Source organism: Penaeus vannamei, chromosome 27, assembly GCF_042767895.1.
Source record: "Penaeus vannamei isolate JL-2024 chromosome 27, ASM4276789v1, whole genome shotgun sequence".
NCBI lineage: Eukaryota > Metazoa > Arthropoda > Malacostraca > Decapoda > Penaeidae > Penaeus > Penaeus vannamei.
Window position 1 is genome coordinate 29579304 of NC_091575.1, and position 17500 is coordinate 29596803.

The following is a 17500-nucleotide window of genomic DNA, read 5'->3' on the forward strand; positions in this document are numbered from 1 at the left end:
TGTGTGTGTATGTGTGTGTGTGTGTGTGTGTGTGTGTGTGTGTGTGTGTGTGTGTGTGTGTGTGTGTGTGTGTGTGTGTGTGGTACGGACCCATACATATCGACCTCCCTCATTAGGCCGCGGACGTGTTTTCGTGGTGCGTGTATGGATGGGGTCCTTCGTCTGTGTGCGGGGTTTATCGTATTGATTTTGTCCGTCTGTGTGCCGCTCATGGACCGAAATGTTGCCGTTTTTTTTTCTTTTTTTTCCCTGTTGATTTTTGTTTTTGTTTTTTCAAATTTCTTTCCTTATTTTTTTAGTGGGTGATCTTTTTTTTTTCTTAGGGGGGGAGGGAGGGTGTTTATGTCTTCCTTTCTTTCTTTTCGTTTGGATTCGTTTGTTCTTGCTTTTATTTTTGCTTCTCTCGCTCTTTCCCTCGTTCTAAATTTCTTGTTGCGTCGCCCTTCTTACCCTGTCGGTTCGTGTCCCCGTCTGCGAAGGAAGTGCGCTGAGATACTCTCCTCCGGCGGGGGACGCTGACGGGTATAGGCGGGGGCCCTTGGAGAGTGTGCATTCATTGAGGTGACTGCGACCTTCACCCCCCTCCTCCTCCTCCTCCTCCTTCTCCTCTTTCCCTCTCTCTTCTGTCCCCACCCCCTTGTGTCTAGCCCCTCTGCCGTTGCTCTCTATGTCCCTCTCTCACCCTCCCTCCCTCCCTGGCTGCTCCGCGCTACCCCCCTCCCTTCCCCTTCCACCCCCCTCTGCACACCCCATTCTGCTGATACCCGGGACCCCCTCCCCCTCACCAGGCCCCTCCCCCTATCCCCAGCCAGCCAGCCCGCCCGCCCGTCCCACGCGCAGTTGCCAGGTACTGCTTTAAGGTTGCCGTGTTGTTTATTAACGTTTCCACACACGTCTTGTTTACTAAAGATGTATTTATTCCTTCGGCGAATGCGTTTTGCGAGGAGGCCTCGTCTCACGTAGACCTTTTTCGCTCTCGTCTCCGCTGCTGCCGATGCACGCTGCTGGGGTTGAACTTGGCCGATGAAAAAGGGTTATTAACGCACAGAGAGAGAGAGAGAGAGAGAGAGAGAGAGAGAGAGAGAGAGAGAGAGAGAGAGAGAGAGAGAGAGAGAGAGAGAGAAGAGCGAGGAGAGCGAGAGAGGAGCTCTACCGCCACCACCACTGGAAGCAGCAGCAGCAGCAGCAGCAGCAGCAGCAGCAGCGGCGGCGGCGGCGGCGGTGGTGGCGGCCGCGCGGAGTGACGGACAGTTGCCTTTAGTCTAGTCAGGGAGCGCGGGGGTTGCGGGCGCAGGAGAGAAGGCGCGTGTGCATGTGGAGACGGAGACGGAGACGACGTCGGCCTCGCCTCTTATTCCCCCCTCTTGGGTGTCGCTCGTGTGTCTGTCTGTCTCTCCCTCTTGTTTTGGAAGCCGTGTCCCTTTTTTTCAATCTAATCTGAGACGCTAGTGTGGTTCACACACCCCGTCACCTCCTGCTACGACTCCAACTCACTTTTGTTTAAGGACACTGCCCGTGTTTACACTCTAGTCACGTAAAACAAGATCTTGTGCTTTTTTTATAATACAGATAATATATATATTGTAGAGATAGATAAAAAAGGAAATATTGCTAAGTCGTTATTCTATTTGTTTGATGTTCGTTGTGAATGAACTCGTGTCATTGAGTAGTGGTGATGATATGCTGAAGCAGACGCGTGAATGTACCATACACTGCCAGCGTTGAGGCCTTCGTATACCAAAGAATTGCAATACCGCATCATACCAAAGAGTGCGAGGAGCGTGGATGTGGCAGGAGCATGTTCTGACGAGCAGCAGCCGGAGCATTGCCGCGGCCTGGGCGAGCCTTGCAGTCGAGGAGGAGCCAGCGAGGTAGTCGCCCTTGTGAATTCCCGTCCGGCCGCTTCTGCTCCAGCCCTTGGGAGGAGGAGGAGAAGGAGCAGCAGCAGTAGTAGTAGCAGCAGCAGCAGAAGAGGCAGCAGCAGTGGCCACAGCAGGAGCAGCTCCGCCGCCGAGGATTGTATCGCAGTGTGCGAAGCTCCGCCCGTAGCTCCGCCCGTTGGTCTGGAGGCAGCCAGACTCAGCAGGGGAGGAGACATCAAGGTGGAGGCCCTGTGGCGGAGCCTGGTCGAGACTTGGACGGCCGTACGCCTGAAGATGAAGGTCACGCGAGAGACGTCTTCCAGGTAGGTCCTCACGCTCTGCTAAGGTCAGCCGAGGTCAGACGGCATTTCGGGGCGTCTTTTCCTCTCGTGGCTTTGGAGGGCTTGTCTTTAACCTCGCATTCCAGCCGAGGTCCCGTCCGAGTTGAGGTCAGACGTCCCCTTGCCTCTGTTACCCCAGATTGGGTCATTCCAGGTTGAGTCCGGTGTCTTTCCTTCTGGCCTCTAAGCCGAGGTCAGACATCTTTCAATCCCCGTTCCATTATGTTATTTTCTTTTCTGTTTTGTCGCATTTCTTGAAGCTTCCCCTGCCATCCCGCCCTATCTTGGGTCAGGCGCCGTCACTCCACATTCCAACCTAGGGTCAGACAACGGAGGAGGAGGAGATGATAATGGTTGAAAGGGGGAAAGGGGTTAGAAGGAGGGAGAGGGGAAGAGGGAAGAAGGGGAGGAGGGAAGGATCAAGCCGACAGACAGACAGACGCTTGGGACCTGGGGATAACCGTCTTGTAAAGGTCAAACGCGAAATGAAGCAGTTGTGTCTGGTCACGCAGGGCCACGAGTCGGGGGACGGTTGTCTGGGGCGCACGAGAGAGAGAGAAAGGGAGGGGAAGAGAGAGAGAGAATGAGAGAGGAGGGAAAGAAAGAGAGAGAGAGAATGAGAAAGGAGGGAAAGAAAGGGAGAATGAGAAAGGAGGGAAAGAAAGAGATGATGCGAGAGGAGAAGAAAAAGAGAATGAGAGACGAATGGAAGAAAGAGATGATAGGAGAGAAGGGGAAGAAAGAGAGAATGGGAAAGGAGGGAGAATGGGAGAGGAGGAAGAAAGAAAGAATGGGAGAGGAGGGAAGAAAGAGAGAGATATTGGGAAAGGAGAGAAAGAGAGAGAGATTGGGAGAGGAGAGGAGAGGGAGAGAGAGAGAGAGATTGGGAGAGGGAGAGAGAGAGAGATACATAGAAGGGGAGAGAGAGAGAGAGAGAGATGGGAGAGGGAGAGAGAGAGAGATTGGGAGAGGGAGAGAGAGAGAGAGAGATTGGGAGAGGGAGAGAGAGAGAGAGATGGTAGAGGTGAGAGAAGAAAGAGAGAGAGATTGGGAGAGGAGAAGAGAGAGAGAGAGATTGGGAGAGGAGAGAAAGAGAAGAGAGAGATTAGAGGAGAGGAGAGAAAGAGAGAGAGAGATTGAGAGAGGAGAGAAAGAGAGAGAGAGATTGGGAGAGGAGAGAAAGAGAGAGAGAGATTGGGAGAGGAGAGAAAGAGAGAGAGAGATTGGGAGAGGAGAGAAAGAGAGAGAGAGATTGGGAGAGGAGAGAAAGAGAGAGAGAGATTGGGAGAGGAGAGAAAGAGAGAAAGAGATTGGGAGAGGAGAGAAAGAAAAGAGAGAGATAGAGAGATTGGGAGAGGAGAAAGAAAAGAGAGAGAGAGATTGGGAGAGAGAAAGAGATTAGGAGAGGAGAGAAAGTGAAACAGAGAGAGAGAGAGATTGGGAGACAGATCCCCCCCCCCCAGGGAGAGGGAGGGAGGGAGGTAGACGCGGCCACCAGAGATCTCGCAAGGAAAAGCTCATGCACACCTTGCATGGCTTGCTTGAAGGGCGAATCAGCTGTTTAGGAATGGGTTGCGCGGGGTGGATGGGTTGGTGGGGGGTGGGGGGGGTAAGTTTGGCGTGCCGGGTTGTCCTTGGGTGTCGTTGTTTGCGATTTGGAAAGGGCTTGCTTTTTCGCGAAATGTTGATGTTGGGCGTATTTTATTTTTTTCGTTTTTGTTGTCATCACGGCTATTGTTTTCTTTATTTTCATTAGTATTATTATGTGGTTTTAAATCGTTTTTATTTTTTGTCTTTGTTGTCATTGTTATTGTTATTACTGTCTTTATCACCATCACTGCAGTCGTTATTGATGTTGCGTTTACTGTAGCAGTTATTATCATTATTACCCTTATTCATACTTCCCATTAAATCGTCGTCGTTATTTGAGCTTTTACTTCTCACATGTTTTTTCTTCGTCTCTCCTTCCTATAATTTCTCTAATTTTCGCTATTTTTTTCTTTCTTCATCTCTCCTTTTAATTTCTCTAATTGTCACCGTTCTTCTTTTCCATCTCTCCTTTTTATAATTTCTCTAATTTTCACCATTTCTTCTTTTCCTTCTTTCCTTTTAATTTCTCTATTTTTCACCATTTCTTCTTTTCCTTCGCTCCCTTTTATAATTTCTCTAATTTTCACCATTTCTTCTTTTCCTTCTTTCCTTTTAATTTCTCTAATTTTCACCATTTCTTCTTTTCCTTCTTTCCTTATAATTTCTCCAATTCTCACCATTTCTTTTCTTTTTCTTCTCTCCTTATAATTTCTCTTTAATTTCTCCCCCGGGCAAATTGCTTGCTGTGATTGCTTGCTTTTTGGCGCATGATGGATCTGGCCATTTGTTTCCTCGCCAGCTGGTGTATTGGGTTCATTACCGGCGCGTTGTGCTGCCTCATTAGTGTTTCCTGTTGGCCGGAATGTGCATCATCAAGCAGATAACATGATGTGTGCGCGTCGGGAAAACACATGGGGGTGGTAGGGGAGGGGGTGGTGGTGATGATAGTATGTTGGGATGGTGGTGGTGGAGGAGGTGGTGGTGGTGGTGATAGTGTGTTGGGATGACGGTGGTGAAGGTGGTGATAGTGTGTTGGGATGGCGGTGGTGGAGGTGGTGGTGGTGATAGTCGTGCTGGGGGTGGTGGTGATGGTGGTGATAGTCGTGCTGGGGGTGGTGGTGATGGTGGTGATAGTGTTGCTGTAATAGGGGTGGTGATTGTGGTGGTGGTGTTGATGTTGCTATTTAGTGGTGACATTGTGATTGCGATAGTAGTTTTTTTTTTAATGTTATTAGTATACTGTTTTTGTTTTGCCAAATTTGTTTATCTTTGTTGTCATTGTTTCCGTAGTTAGGGTTCACTGTCACCATCGTCAACGACTAATATCAACACTGCGTCAACATCACCACGATTTTCAGCTTCATTAATGTTCATCAACACCACCATCATTATCATCATCCCTCACCTTCATCATTCATCACCACCACCATCGTCACTATCATCATCATCATCACCTCCATTAAGTACCATCTTCATCACCATCACCACCATTAAATACCATCTTCATCATCATCATCAATCATCATCAACGTCATCATCATCAGTCAAAGTTTGGTTCCAAGAGTCATGCGATATGCTTCTCGGCGCCCAGCTTTAAGGAAGGATGTGCTTCGCGGCGACGGCGGTAGAGGGGTGGAGAGGGAAGGGGATAGAAAGGGAAAGGATGAGGAAAGGAAGAGAAGGGGAAGGGGTTAGGAGCAGGGAAGGGATGGGATGGGAAATGAAAGGGAAAGGGAGAAGGGATGGGAAAGGAAAGGAAAGGGAGCACGGAAGGGATGGGAAAAGTGGGAAAGGAAAGGGAAGGGAAAGTGAGCAGGGAAGGGAAAGTGAGCAGGGAAGGGGAAGGTGAAGGGGAAATGAAGACTAAGGGGGCACAGATGGGAAGGAAGAGAGGGAAAGGGAAATGGATAGGAAAAGGGAAAAAGTTTATAGGAACAGATGGAAAGGGAGAATGGTAAAAGAGAACTGGAAGGGAGGACGAGGGCAGGGCAGGACATGAATGGAATGGACGGGAAGGGAAGGGAAGAGAAGGAAATAAGTCCCAAGGGCAAGGGGAGGCAATAGAAGCCAAGGGGGGAGGGGAGGAGGGCAGGCGGGCAGGAGGGGAGGGCCGTCGGAGAGCGAGAGGGTGCGGGGGCGCGTTCCTTGGGGTGGCAGACGCGAATTAGAGGTAATGACAAGGTGATGGCGTGTTCCCGTGACAGGATGTGCGTGCTTGATAAGAGGATGCGTTTGATTGCGAATTATGCATGCTTCTCGCTGGCGATTTTTGGGCCGGATGGGAGGAACTCGCCGGGAGGAGGAGGAGGAGGGGGAGGTGGTGGAGAAGGGGTGTAGAGGGGGAGGTGGGAAAGGAGGGGTTAGAGGTGGAGGGAGGAAAGGAGGTGGAGGGGAAAGGAGGTGGAGGTAGGAAAGGAGGTGGAGGGGGAAAGGAGGTGGAGGTAGGAAAGGAGGTGGAGGCAGGAAAGGAGGTGGAGGTAGGAAAGGAGGGGGAGGTAGGAAAGGAGGGGGAGGTGGGAAAGGAGGGGAGGTGGGAAAGGAGGGTGGAAATGGGAAAGGAGGGGGAAAGGAGATGGAAGTGGGAAAGGAGGGGGTTAGAGGTGGAGGTGGGAAAGGAGGGGGTTAGAGGTGGAGGGGTTGGAGAAAGGGTTAGAGGTGGAGGTGGACGCAGGAGGAGGCAGGAGGCAGGGAAGAGGAGTTCGGAGGTAGGAGGTGGAGTAGGTCTCAAGTTCATGGAAGCTTCTCGGCCTAGCATCGATCGGGGATTCTTCGCAAACTCTGGGGAAATTACTCTGTGGCCTATGTGCAGCCTGTGTGTGTTTACAGCGTGCACACAAATAGATGTACGTATTTTACATATATGTATATGTATACAGTATATAATTCATTTATACGATTTCCATGTACATGTATTTATGTTATGATATGTAGTATGGCGTTGTATTTATCGTTAACAATAGTTCAGTGATATTAAACTTTTTGTCTGCATATTTGGGTCCACCTATATATCGATATATCAACCTTTGTCTACCAGGCAAAAAAAAGCGCACACACACACACACACACACACACACACACACACACACACACACACACACACACACACACACACACACACACACACACACACACACACACACACACACACACACACACACACACACACACACACACACACACACACACACACACACACACACACACACACACACACACACACACACACACACACACACACACACAAAAGCCTGTATACAGTAAAATGCACGTATCTGTGTTTATACAAGTGTCCGTTATTGATGGCATCCATTCACTCGTTCCGTATGTTGCATGTATTAAATAAGTCACAGAGTTCAACATGCAAACTGTATATGCACGATTCATGCCCTATAAACTGCTCGCATTGGGAGTGGGAGTTTTCATGGCAGATGTTTAATATGAGGGAAGCATTTGGAGTATTTACTCAAAACGTGTGTGTGTGGCGTTGGATGTATTTCGGGAAAATGTTATTTCATTTTTTTTTTTTTTTTTTTTTTTTTTTTTTTTTTTTTTTTTTTTTAGGATGAAGTGAGGTCTGTTCTTTGGATTTTAATTGCTTTTCAACATATTGTTCATGGCAGGAGGGGGAGAGGGGTGGGGGGGTTGTGGACTTCATTTTTTATTATTTTATTTTAAAATATTTTTTGTTCGTAATGACGTAGTTTTTGTATTTGTTGATTTTATTAATAGTTTATGTACGGTGTTTTTAGCTTCGTATTTTTATTATTTCTACTTTGAGGTTTTTGTTTTTGGATATTTGATTTATGGTCTTGTTCTTGTCATTGCTTTTAACTTTGCGTTTTTATAATGGTTTAGGAAGTATTGTTTCTACATATAAATGAAGTTCAGAGTCATTGATAACTTTCATTTATTTGTTTACTATTTGTTGTTTTAATTATTATGTTTATTTAGGTTTTTATTATTTGTTTTTTAAGTTTATTATTCAGAGTCATTGATCTGTTTTTCGCTTATTAGTTTATTATTTGTTATTATTAATATTATTTAGTTTTTATTATTAGTTTATTATTATTTAGTCACTGATAACTCTTTCGTTTCGCCTTGGGGAAAAAACGACCAAGAACGATTGATGAAATGTTGCCAAGTTTGAATACAGACTTTGAGAGAGTTTTTTTTCGCTTTTGGCACAGAGTAACGTGATTTGCACATGCCATGGTATACGAACGTAGCATTTTCGCACGCATGTCGGCGTTCCGAAATTTATCGAATTAGGGGCAGTGGGAGAATTATGGGCTTGTCATTTCCTCAGTTCTCACGCAAGCGTTGCTCTGTCACATGTGCTTGCTTGCTTGCTTGCTTCACTGCTTGCTTCGCTGCTTGATTCGTTGCTTCTCTCTGCTCCCCCTCTCTTCGTGCGTCTGTCGTTCTCATTCTGTGTCCCTGCCCTCTGGTCCCTTCCTCCTTCATTTCCTTTTCCCACCCTCCCTCGTGTCTATTCTTCATTTATCTCTTTCCTTTCCCTCCCTTTCCTCTCCCTCCATCCACTCGGGTTTCCCTTCTCTCTCTCTCTCGTGTACCTTCCCCCTTCTTTTCTTTCATGGCCCTCCTTCCCTCCTATATTTCCCACCTGTTACCTTCCTTCCTTTTCCTTTCCCTCCCTCCATCCTTCTCTCCCTTATACCTTCCCTCCCTTTCTCCATTTTCCTCCCTCCCTTCCCTTCCCTTCTACATTTCCCCCTTTTCTTCCCTCCCTTCCCATTCCTTCTCCATTTCCTTCCCTTCCTTTCTACATTTCCCTCCCCTCCCTCCCTCCCTTCCCTCCCTCCCCTTCCCTCCGTCAAATAAATATTCAGCGTGCGGAGGCTGCGTCGCTGCTAACGCTCTATCAGCTCTCCCATGCTAAGCGGAGATAAATCTTGGGCCAATGTCATCAGCTGTGACACGGTTGTCGAAAGCGCTTGGAAAAGGGAGGGGGTGGGGAGGGGTAGAGAAGGGGGGAAGGGGGGAGGGGCGATTTGGGAAATGGTCGGGGAGGGGAGGAGGGGAAAGGGGGTGGGTTGGTAGAAGAGAAGGGGGGGATGGCGGTAAGAGGAGGAGGAGGGAAGAGGAGGGCAGGAGGCTTGATTTGGATTACTGGTTTTTTATTGAGGGGGGTATTGGTGGGTTAAGGAAGGAAGGGGGAGGAGAGTGAGGAAGGGAGAGGAGGAGAGGGGGAGGGGGAGGGGGAGCTAGGGTCTTTAGGACGGGTTTGAATGAATTTAAATCTTCAGCTGGATGTTGCATGAATGAGAGAGGGAGAGGGAGAGAGAGAGAGAGGCAGCGTGGCGAGGGGTTGGCTGGCTGGTGGGTTGGCTGCCGGCCGATTGCTGGCTCTCCTGGGCGGCCGAGGGGTTTCGGGTTGGATTCGTCTCGATTCTCTCGCTTTTTGTATTTAATTTCTTTCGTTGATTAGTCTTTTTTTCAGTTTTTTCTGTTTTTTTCTTCACTGTAGGCGGTGTGTGTCGGTTTCTTTTCAATGTTTTGTTTTGTTTTCTTTCGGTCTTCGTTTTTCCTTCGCTGTTTTCCTTCTTTCCACTTTTTTTAAAGGAAAGAAGGAAATGTATTCTATATTCTTATGAATTTTTTTCTGGTAACTTCGGTCTCCTTTTCTCTATATTTTCCGTTGCTTATTCCCTTTTCGTTCCTCTTTTGTTTTCTTCACTCCATGATCACTCATATTTCTCCTTCCTTTCTTTATATTTTCACGATTGACTTGTATCCCTCTCTTTTCTTTTCCCCTGTCCTTCCTTTCGTTCGATACTCCCTCTTTGCCTTGCACCCCCCCCCCCCCATTCCATTTCTTATCCTTCTGCTTTCTTCTTTCTTTCCCCTTTTCTTTCTTTCCTGTTCCCCTTCCAAACCCTTTCCCCTTCCATTCTTTCCCTTTCCCTTCTCCTCTGTTCTTCTCCTTTCCCGTCCCTTTTCCATTCCCCCTTACCCTATTCTCTTCCCCTCCTTTCCCTTTACCCTTATTCTTACCATCTTTTTCCTTCACCCACCCTTCCCCCTTCCCTCTCTCCCTCACCCTCCCTTCCCCCATCCCTCTCTCCCTCACCACTCACCTTCCCTTCCTATTTCCCCTCACCCTCATCCCTTCCCCATTTTCCCTCCTCCCTCCTCCCTTCCCCTCCTCCTCCTCCCTTCCCCATTTCCCCTCACCCTCCCTTCCCCTTTCCCCTCACCCTCCTCCTCCGAAGACGTCGAGGTCGAGCGGGCCGAGGAAGTGTTTATCATGATGCTTCGTTTGTGATGATGTCAGCGCGCGGGCGGGCGGGCGTGTGCTGCTGCGTCTCTCGCGCTCGACATCTGTGACAGGTGTTGGGACCGGGTAATTAGGGCGGGTAATGTGAAACATCTACCTACCCCGTCTCTCTCTCTCTCTCTCTTTCTCTCTTTCTCTTGCTCTTTCTCTCTCTTGCTCTTTCTCTCTATATAAATACTTGCTTATATTTCTCTCTACTTATCTCTAAACTTTCTTTCTGTTTCTCTCTCTAACGCCTGTTTCATCTCTCTCTTTCATAACTTGACATCTCTGTTTCTCTCTTTCTGTTTCTCTCTTTCTTTCTCTCTCTCTCTCTCTCTCTCTCTCTCTCTCTCTCTCTCTCTCTCTCTCTCTCACCCTGTCTCTCTGTCTCTCTCTCTCTTTCTCTTATGACCTGTAACCCCTCTTCCTCTCTCTTTCTCTTTCTCTTTCCCTCTCTCTCTCTCTCTTCTCTTTCCTTCTCTCTCTATCTCTTTCTCTCTTCCTCTCTTTCTCTTCTCTTCCCTCTCTTCTTCTCTCTCTCTCTCTCTCTCTCTCTCCCTCCCTCTCTTTCTCTTTCCTCCCTCTCTCTCTCTTCTTCCCCCCCCTCTCTCTCTCTCTCTCTCTCTCTCTCTCTCTCTCTCTCTCTCTCTCTCTCTCTCTCTCTCTCTCTCTCTCTCTCTCTCTCTCTCTCTCTCTCTCTCCCTCCTCTCTCTCCCTCTCTCTCTCCCCTCTCTCTCTCTCTCCTCTCTCCTCTCTCTCTCTCTCTCTCTCTTTCTTATATATATATATATATATATATATAATAATATATATATACATATTTTATATATATATATATATATATATATATATATATATATATATATATATATATATATATATATATATATAATTTCTTCCATCTGTCTCTCTCTTTCCCTTTAAAACCCGCCCTGCGCGCTCCCCTCGCTCAGTGTAGAATAAGGTAGAGCGGTGTAAACATTCACGTTTGTATTGGTTCGCGTCTGTCCACCCTCTCGCGCGCTCTCCCCTTTCTTTCCTTCATCACGCATTGCTGAACTTCCTCATCCGCGTTTACTAAGCCCTTTCTTTTACCTCTTGTTTCTGTCTTCTCGGTTCCTCCTCCCACGCTCCGGTCCTTTCTTTCTCTTCCACCCTCTTTCACTTTCTTTTGGTCTTCTTCCCTCGATTCCTTTGTTTTTCCATCTTTTTTTTTTCTTTTATTCGTTCTGTCTTCTCTTTCTTGTGCTTTTCTCCTTTCGTCGCTCTTCCTTTTTTTTCTCTCTCTCTCACGTTGACATATATTTTCCACCATTTATTATCCTTTCCCTTCCCTCCCTCCCTACTTTCCTTCCACCATTTATTGTCCCTTCCCTCCCTTCCTCCCTCCTTTCCTTTCCTTCGCCGTTTCTTCTCCCCCTCTCTCCCTCTCACGGCTCTCCACTCAGGGTACGAAGTGGAATGTCGCCCTCCACTTTCAGACCCCTGGGCGTCAGATCAGTCCATGTTTCAAAGTGGAAGGAGGGAGAGAGAGGAAGGGAGGTAAGGAGGAAAGGAGGGAGGGGGGAGAGGAAGGGAGAAAGGGAGGGAGGGAGGGAGGGAGGGAGGGAGGGAGAGGGAGGAAAGAAGGGAGGGAGAGAGAGGAAGGGGGAGAGGGTACGTGTGTATTTAACGTGTTTTTGCGTTTATGTTCGTATAAAGGTGTGTTTGGTGTAAGTTCCGAATGCTATCATGGGCATTGTTATGGCCCTTTAGAAGACTGGCACCACCGCCAACGACAACAACAGCGGCAATAATGATTATAGCAACTGTCCATCGATAAGATTTATGTTATTGTTACTACTGTCGTTGTAGTTTATCCTCGTCAACATCAGCAGTTTGTGCTCTTTGTTTCGCCTGAACAATAACAGCAACGAGGAAACATCGGTTACTCATTACAACCATTTTACGAACCAGCTGTAGTCATTGCAAAAAAAATGAGAGAGAGCAGTAGTAATTACAATGAAATCAATATCTCATTAAAAGCAGTAGTAACTAATTAACAAAAGAGGTTAACAGCGAAAATATTCTCCCTCCGTTTATTGCTACTACTGCTAAAAATGCTAAAAAAAAGAGCATAAAGGTGATAGTGATATTGGTATGAAATGAGATGAACAGCAGACCGTCAGCTTCATTTCCACATCGTTAATTACGAAGATGAAAAAAAAAACACCAGCAGGTAAAAATGAACATCACAAGCAACAGCAAAAAACAACAATAATAAAAACAAAGAGGCAACATCAAGAGCAACAGCAGTTACTAATATAGCTTCCCCTCTCCCCCTCCCCCCTCCTTCCCCCTCCTCCCCCTACCTCCCATCTCTCCCTCCCCCTACCTCCCCTCTCTCTCCTCTCCCTCCCTCCCTCCCCCTCTCCCTCCCCTCTCCCTCCCCTCCCTCCCTTCTCCCTCGCCACCAAGGGGGAACCTTAGCATTGATTTCCTATACGAGGTCTGCAGAAACGTGATCCCCGTGTGGTTGCCTCTCTCTCGTGTCACGATCGGGTACTTCCTGCCTCGCCTCGCCTCGCCTTGCCTGCCTGCTGCCTCTCCTGCGGTGCGAAGGACGCGGAGGAGGACTCGGCTCCCGCAGCGAGCGTCCCTGGAGTCGTATCCCGTAAATCGCTGGTCGTAGGTGCTACTCTCCACCGTGGGCTTCCTGGGCTTGGATGCCGATTTGTGTTTTTACTTTTGGTTTTATTTTTTTTATGATATTTTTTTTCCTTTTCTCGTACTCATTATCGTCCTCTTCCTCGTTCTTCCTTATAATCACTATCGTCTTCTGTCTCTTCTTCCTCATAATGATTCTTCACCTCCTCATTTTTCTTAATCATCATGTTCCTTCGCCTTCTTTCCTTTTTTTTATTTTTTCACTCCCAATTCTCTTCTCTCCTCCTTTCCTCCTTCCTCATCTGTATTTCCCCCTCTTCTTTCTGATTTTCCCTCCCTTCCTTATCCACCTTCCTTCCGTTCTACCTCTCTTCCCTCCTCCACGCGCTCCAGATTCTTTGCTTTCATGATTAATGTTACTTTTTATTACTTATATCGTGTTTGTCTTCCTTTCGGGTGTATGTGTTTAGCATATTTTGGTTTTGATTTAACTATGGCCAGGTCGAGCGGGCGAATGGTGCTGGAGCCCTTCTCTACGTCTGTCTGTCGGTCTGTGCGTCGGTTTGTCGGTTTGTCTCTCTCTCTCTCTCTTGGTATCTTTCACTCTTTTTTTTCTTGTCTCCTTTCTCTTTCTCTTTGTTTCTTTGCATCTCTCTCTCTCTCTCTCTCTCTCTCTCTCTCTCTCTCTCTCTCTCTCTCTCTCTCTCTCTCTCTCTCTCTCTCTCTCTCTCTCTCTCTCTCTCTCTTCCCTCTCTTCCTTTTTCTTTCTCTTTCTGGCTCTGTTCACTTTTCTTTTCTCTTTCTCGCTCTGTTCCTTTCTTTCTCTCTCGTTCTCCTTTCTCCCTTTCTATTTCTCGTTCTCTTCCTTTCTTTCTCTCTTTCTCCCTTTCTTGTTCTCATTCTCTCGTTATCCTCTCCTATGTTCTTCCCTTGTTTCCTGGTTGAGTTTTTATTCCCTCTTCCCACCGCTTTTTTTAACGCTTCCCCTTGTTTCCTCTTCCGTCTCCCTTTCCAGGCATTTTTATCTCACCCGCTCTCTCTTCTCCTCTCTTTTCCCTTTTCCTCCTTTCCCTCTGTCCTCGCTCCGCCCTCTTCCTTCCTTCCCTCCTCCTTCCGACCCTCCCCCTCTCCAACTTCCCTCCCTTCCTCTCCTTCACCCTCTCTCTCTCTCTCTCTCTCTCTCTCTCTCTCTCTCTCTCTCTCTCTCTCTCTCTCTCTCTCTCTCTCTCTCTCTCTCTCTCTCTCTCTCTCTCTCTCTCTCTCTCTCTCTCTCTCTCTCTCTCTCTCTCTCTCTCTCTCTCTCTCTCTCTCTCTCTCTCTCTACCCTCCACTTCGCTTTACCCCCCTTCCCTCTTTTCTCTCATTTCCTGTCTCACTTCTTTTATTTTATCTCCCGTGTCCCTTTTTTATCCTTGCCGCCCCTCTCCCTCCCCCATGTCACGCCCACAGGGGATGGCAGAGGCGTTGCACATCGCGGGGTCGTGGCAGAGGGGCGAGGGGGCCCTGACGGAGGAAATGCTGAACGTTCCATCGTCTTCCGTTGCTCAGCCTGACCCCTTGCAACCCCTCCCCCCCCCCTCCCGCCTCTATTCCTTTCTCTCCCCCCCCCCTTCGCCCTTCTCCCTTCCGACATTCCCAGCTCCTTGCCTTTCGTCCTTCTCTAGCCCATTCCTTTTCATCCTTCCCTAACCCTTTCGCTTCCCTTCTCTTCTCCTTTCCTAACACTTTCCCTCCCCTTCTCTTCTCCTTTCCTAACACTTTCCCTCCCTTCCCCTTCCCCAATACCTTCCCTTCCCCCCTTCCGACATTCCCAGCTTCTTCCCCTTTCTCCCCCCCCTCCCCTCCCTTTCCCTACCCCTTCCCTATCCCTTTCCTTTCGCTCTAGACCCTGTACTTGGAGTCGGTTGGTGTCGGTCCGTGTTGGTCGGCTTCTCTGCTCTCTCTCTCTCTCCCTGCCGTCTTAGATTAACGAAGGAATTCTTGCTTTTTCAACAATAGTTCTTATCGTAAGTCGTCGTCGTCGTCATTATCATCATCGTCGTCGTCATTATCATCATCGTCGTCGTCATCATCCACGTACGCATGCACATAAAATACAGGCAGTAAATATGCATTATCTTCATCATCATCATCATCGCCATCAACATCAATAATCATCATCAATAATCATCTTTAAGCATCATCTTTATTCATCATCATCTTCATTAATTCTTGCCACTTGGGAGTCGTTGCTTTATTCGAATGTGTGTGTGATTTGTCGCTTTACGTGTGCTCCTCGAATTGGTAATAAGGGAAACGGAGACAAAGAAAGGTATGGAAACAAAGGAAGGAAAGGAGAGGCAATAAATCAAGCGAAGCAAGAGCAGGGAAGGGAAGGCAATAAAGGGGGGGGGGAAGAGGGATGGGAAAGAACAAAAAAAAAGGGGGAAATGAGGGAAGGGGAATAAAGGGAATAAAGAAAAAAGGGGAAATGAGGGAAGGGAAAGAACGGAAATAAAAAAGAAAGAGGAAATGAGGGATGAGAAAAGAAGGGGAAGAAGGGAAGGGAAACAACGAAAAAATTGGAAAGAAGCCAAGGGAAAGAATGAAAAAAGTGTTAAAAAGGGAAGAGAGAAAAAAAAGATGGAAAGAAGGCAAAAGAAAGGCCGAAAAGAGTGGAAAGAAGGGAAGAGAGAGACCGAAAATGAAGCAGGGGAAGCAAGGCCGGCCAGGGAAACCTCTCCCTCTCACCCGAGTCCTCACACCCCGGCGGCTCCTGTGGCTAATGCTCTGCACACGCCCCAGCTAATTTTTTTTCTTTCGTTTTTCCTCTCTTTTTTTTATTTCTTTTTCTTCGTTTCCTATCTTTTTTCTTCTTTCTTCGTTTTTTTTTTCTCCATCTTTTTCTTCTTTCTTCGTTTTTCATCTTTTTTTCGGTTTTAAAATTTTTCTTTATTCGTTTTTCATTTTTAACATTTTTCTCCTTATTCGTTTTTCATATTTTTCATATTTAAAATTTTTCTCTTTCTTCGTTTTTCAATTCATATTTCACTCCCTGCCTCGTTTTTCATCTTGTCTTTTTTTTTCTTCCATTTCATTATTTTTGTTCTCGCTTCTTATCATTTTTCTCTTCGCTTTTCATTTCTATTTTGTTTTCCATTTTTCCTTCTCATTTTATCGGTCGTTTTTTCTACCTTTTTTGTCTCCCCTTTCTTTTATCACTTTTCTTCCGTTTTTATTTCTTTGTTCTCTCCGATTAGCGCCTTTCTCCTTTTATTCCTGTTATGCTTCTCATTGCATTTATCTAGTCTTTCATGTCTCAGGTTCGCACTCCCGTCTCGTGTTTTGTTTATTTTCGTCGCATTTATCGCATTTTCTCATCTCCGTTTCGTGTTTCTTTTACTTTTCTTCTTTTGTTGCAAACCGTGTCTCCGTTTCATCCGGCTTGAGGGGTTTCTACTCTCTTTTATTGTATATGTTTTCCACGTTTTTATTTATTTTTAATATAGTTTTTTTTTACATGTTGATTTTGCTTCCGTTTTTTTAAATTTTGGTTTTGCTTCCGTTTTTTTTTCGTATTTTCTTTTTATCCCTTTGGTTTGTTCGATTCTTTCACCTCCCACTTGCTGTTCGTCTTTCCTGTCCTCCTCCTTTCTCTTACTTTTCTCCTTTCCCTCCTCCCTTTAAGCATTCCCTCTTTCTTCACCCATTTATTTGTCCCACTCCATTCCTGTCTTCACCTCGCTCCAACAGGAATATGTGTGTGTGTGTGTGTGTGTGTGTGTGCGTGTGTGTGCGTGTGTATGTGTGTGTGTGTGTGTGTGTGTGTGTGTGTGTGTGTGTGTGTATTTGTGTGTGTGTATTTGTGTGTGTGTATGTGTGTATGCGTGTGCGTGTGTATGCGTGTGCGTGCAGCTTCTATCGATGTCGAGAACACTGCCCCAGGGTGGTCGACCTGTGAGGGGAAAGCTGTTTATATCCTGCTTACTTTTTATTCCTTTTTAGATTTGGTTTAAATCCCGCGTTCTTTGTATTGTTCTTTACTGCCATTGTTCATATTTATTCATATCTATTATAATGTTTATATTTATTCATATCTTTCATAATGTTTATATTTATTCATATCTTTCATAATGTTTATATTTATTCATATCTTTCATAATGTTTGTATTTATTCATATCTTTAACAATAGCATTATTGTTAATATTATTATTATGATGATAGTGTGTATGTGATGGTGAGGGTGAGGGTGATGGTGATGATGATGAAGATAGTGCATATTTACTCAGAAAACCTTTGCCATGAAGGGTTGGTAGGTTTTTGTAAAGACACAGCCTTTATTTTTTTATTTTTACTTTTGTTTTGGCATGCGTCAGAGAGGCCTTTGTTACACGCTCTGCTGGTAGGCCTGCGTTGGAAGCATTGTGAGGGCTCTCGGTTGGCTGGCGGAGGCTTAGAGGAAGTGGGGGGGAGGGGGCGTGGAGGGGAGAGGGGGAAGAGGCTTTGAGGGTGGGAGAGGGAGGGGGGGGCTTGAGGGAGAGGAGAGGAGAGGGAGGCTTTGAGGGTGGGAGAGGGATGGGGGCGTCTTTGAGGGAGAGGAGAGGAGAGGGGAGGCTTTGAGGGTGGAGAGGGGGGGCTCTTTGAGGGAGAGGAGAGGAGGGGGCTTTGAGGGAGAGGAGAGGGAGGGGGCTCTTTGAGGGAGGGAGGAGGCCCAACGGGGGAGGGAGGGATGCATTTAGGGAGACGCGCATTCAGTTCTTGGTTGGTGGTGGTTGTGAGGGTCTTTTGTCGTTGTTGTTAT

At 46.9% G+C, this 17500-nt stretch overlaps 1 protein-coding gene across 2 annotated transcripts in view; it reads left to right on the forward strand.

Annotated features, from left to right (window-relative positions):
- gus (splA/ryanodine receptor domain and SOCS box containing gustavus) overlaps positions 1-17500 on the forward strand; it is a 241378-nt gene that overhangs the window by 49104 nt on the left and 174774 nt on the right. The window contains exon 1 of one of the 2 annotated variants that reach the window (XM_070141153.1): positions 1261-2185. The exons of the other annotated variant lie outside the window; for it this stretch is intronic. Within the exon in view, the coding sequence (XP_069997254.1) occupies positions 1701-2185 (485 nt within the window). The 5' untranslated portion in view covers positions 1261-1700. Of the gene's footprint in view, positions 1-1260; positions 2186-17500 lie in introns of those variants that run through there. 2 annotated transcript variants of the gene reach the window in all.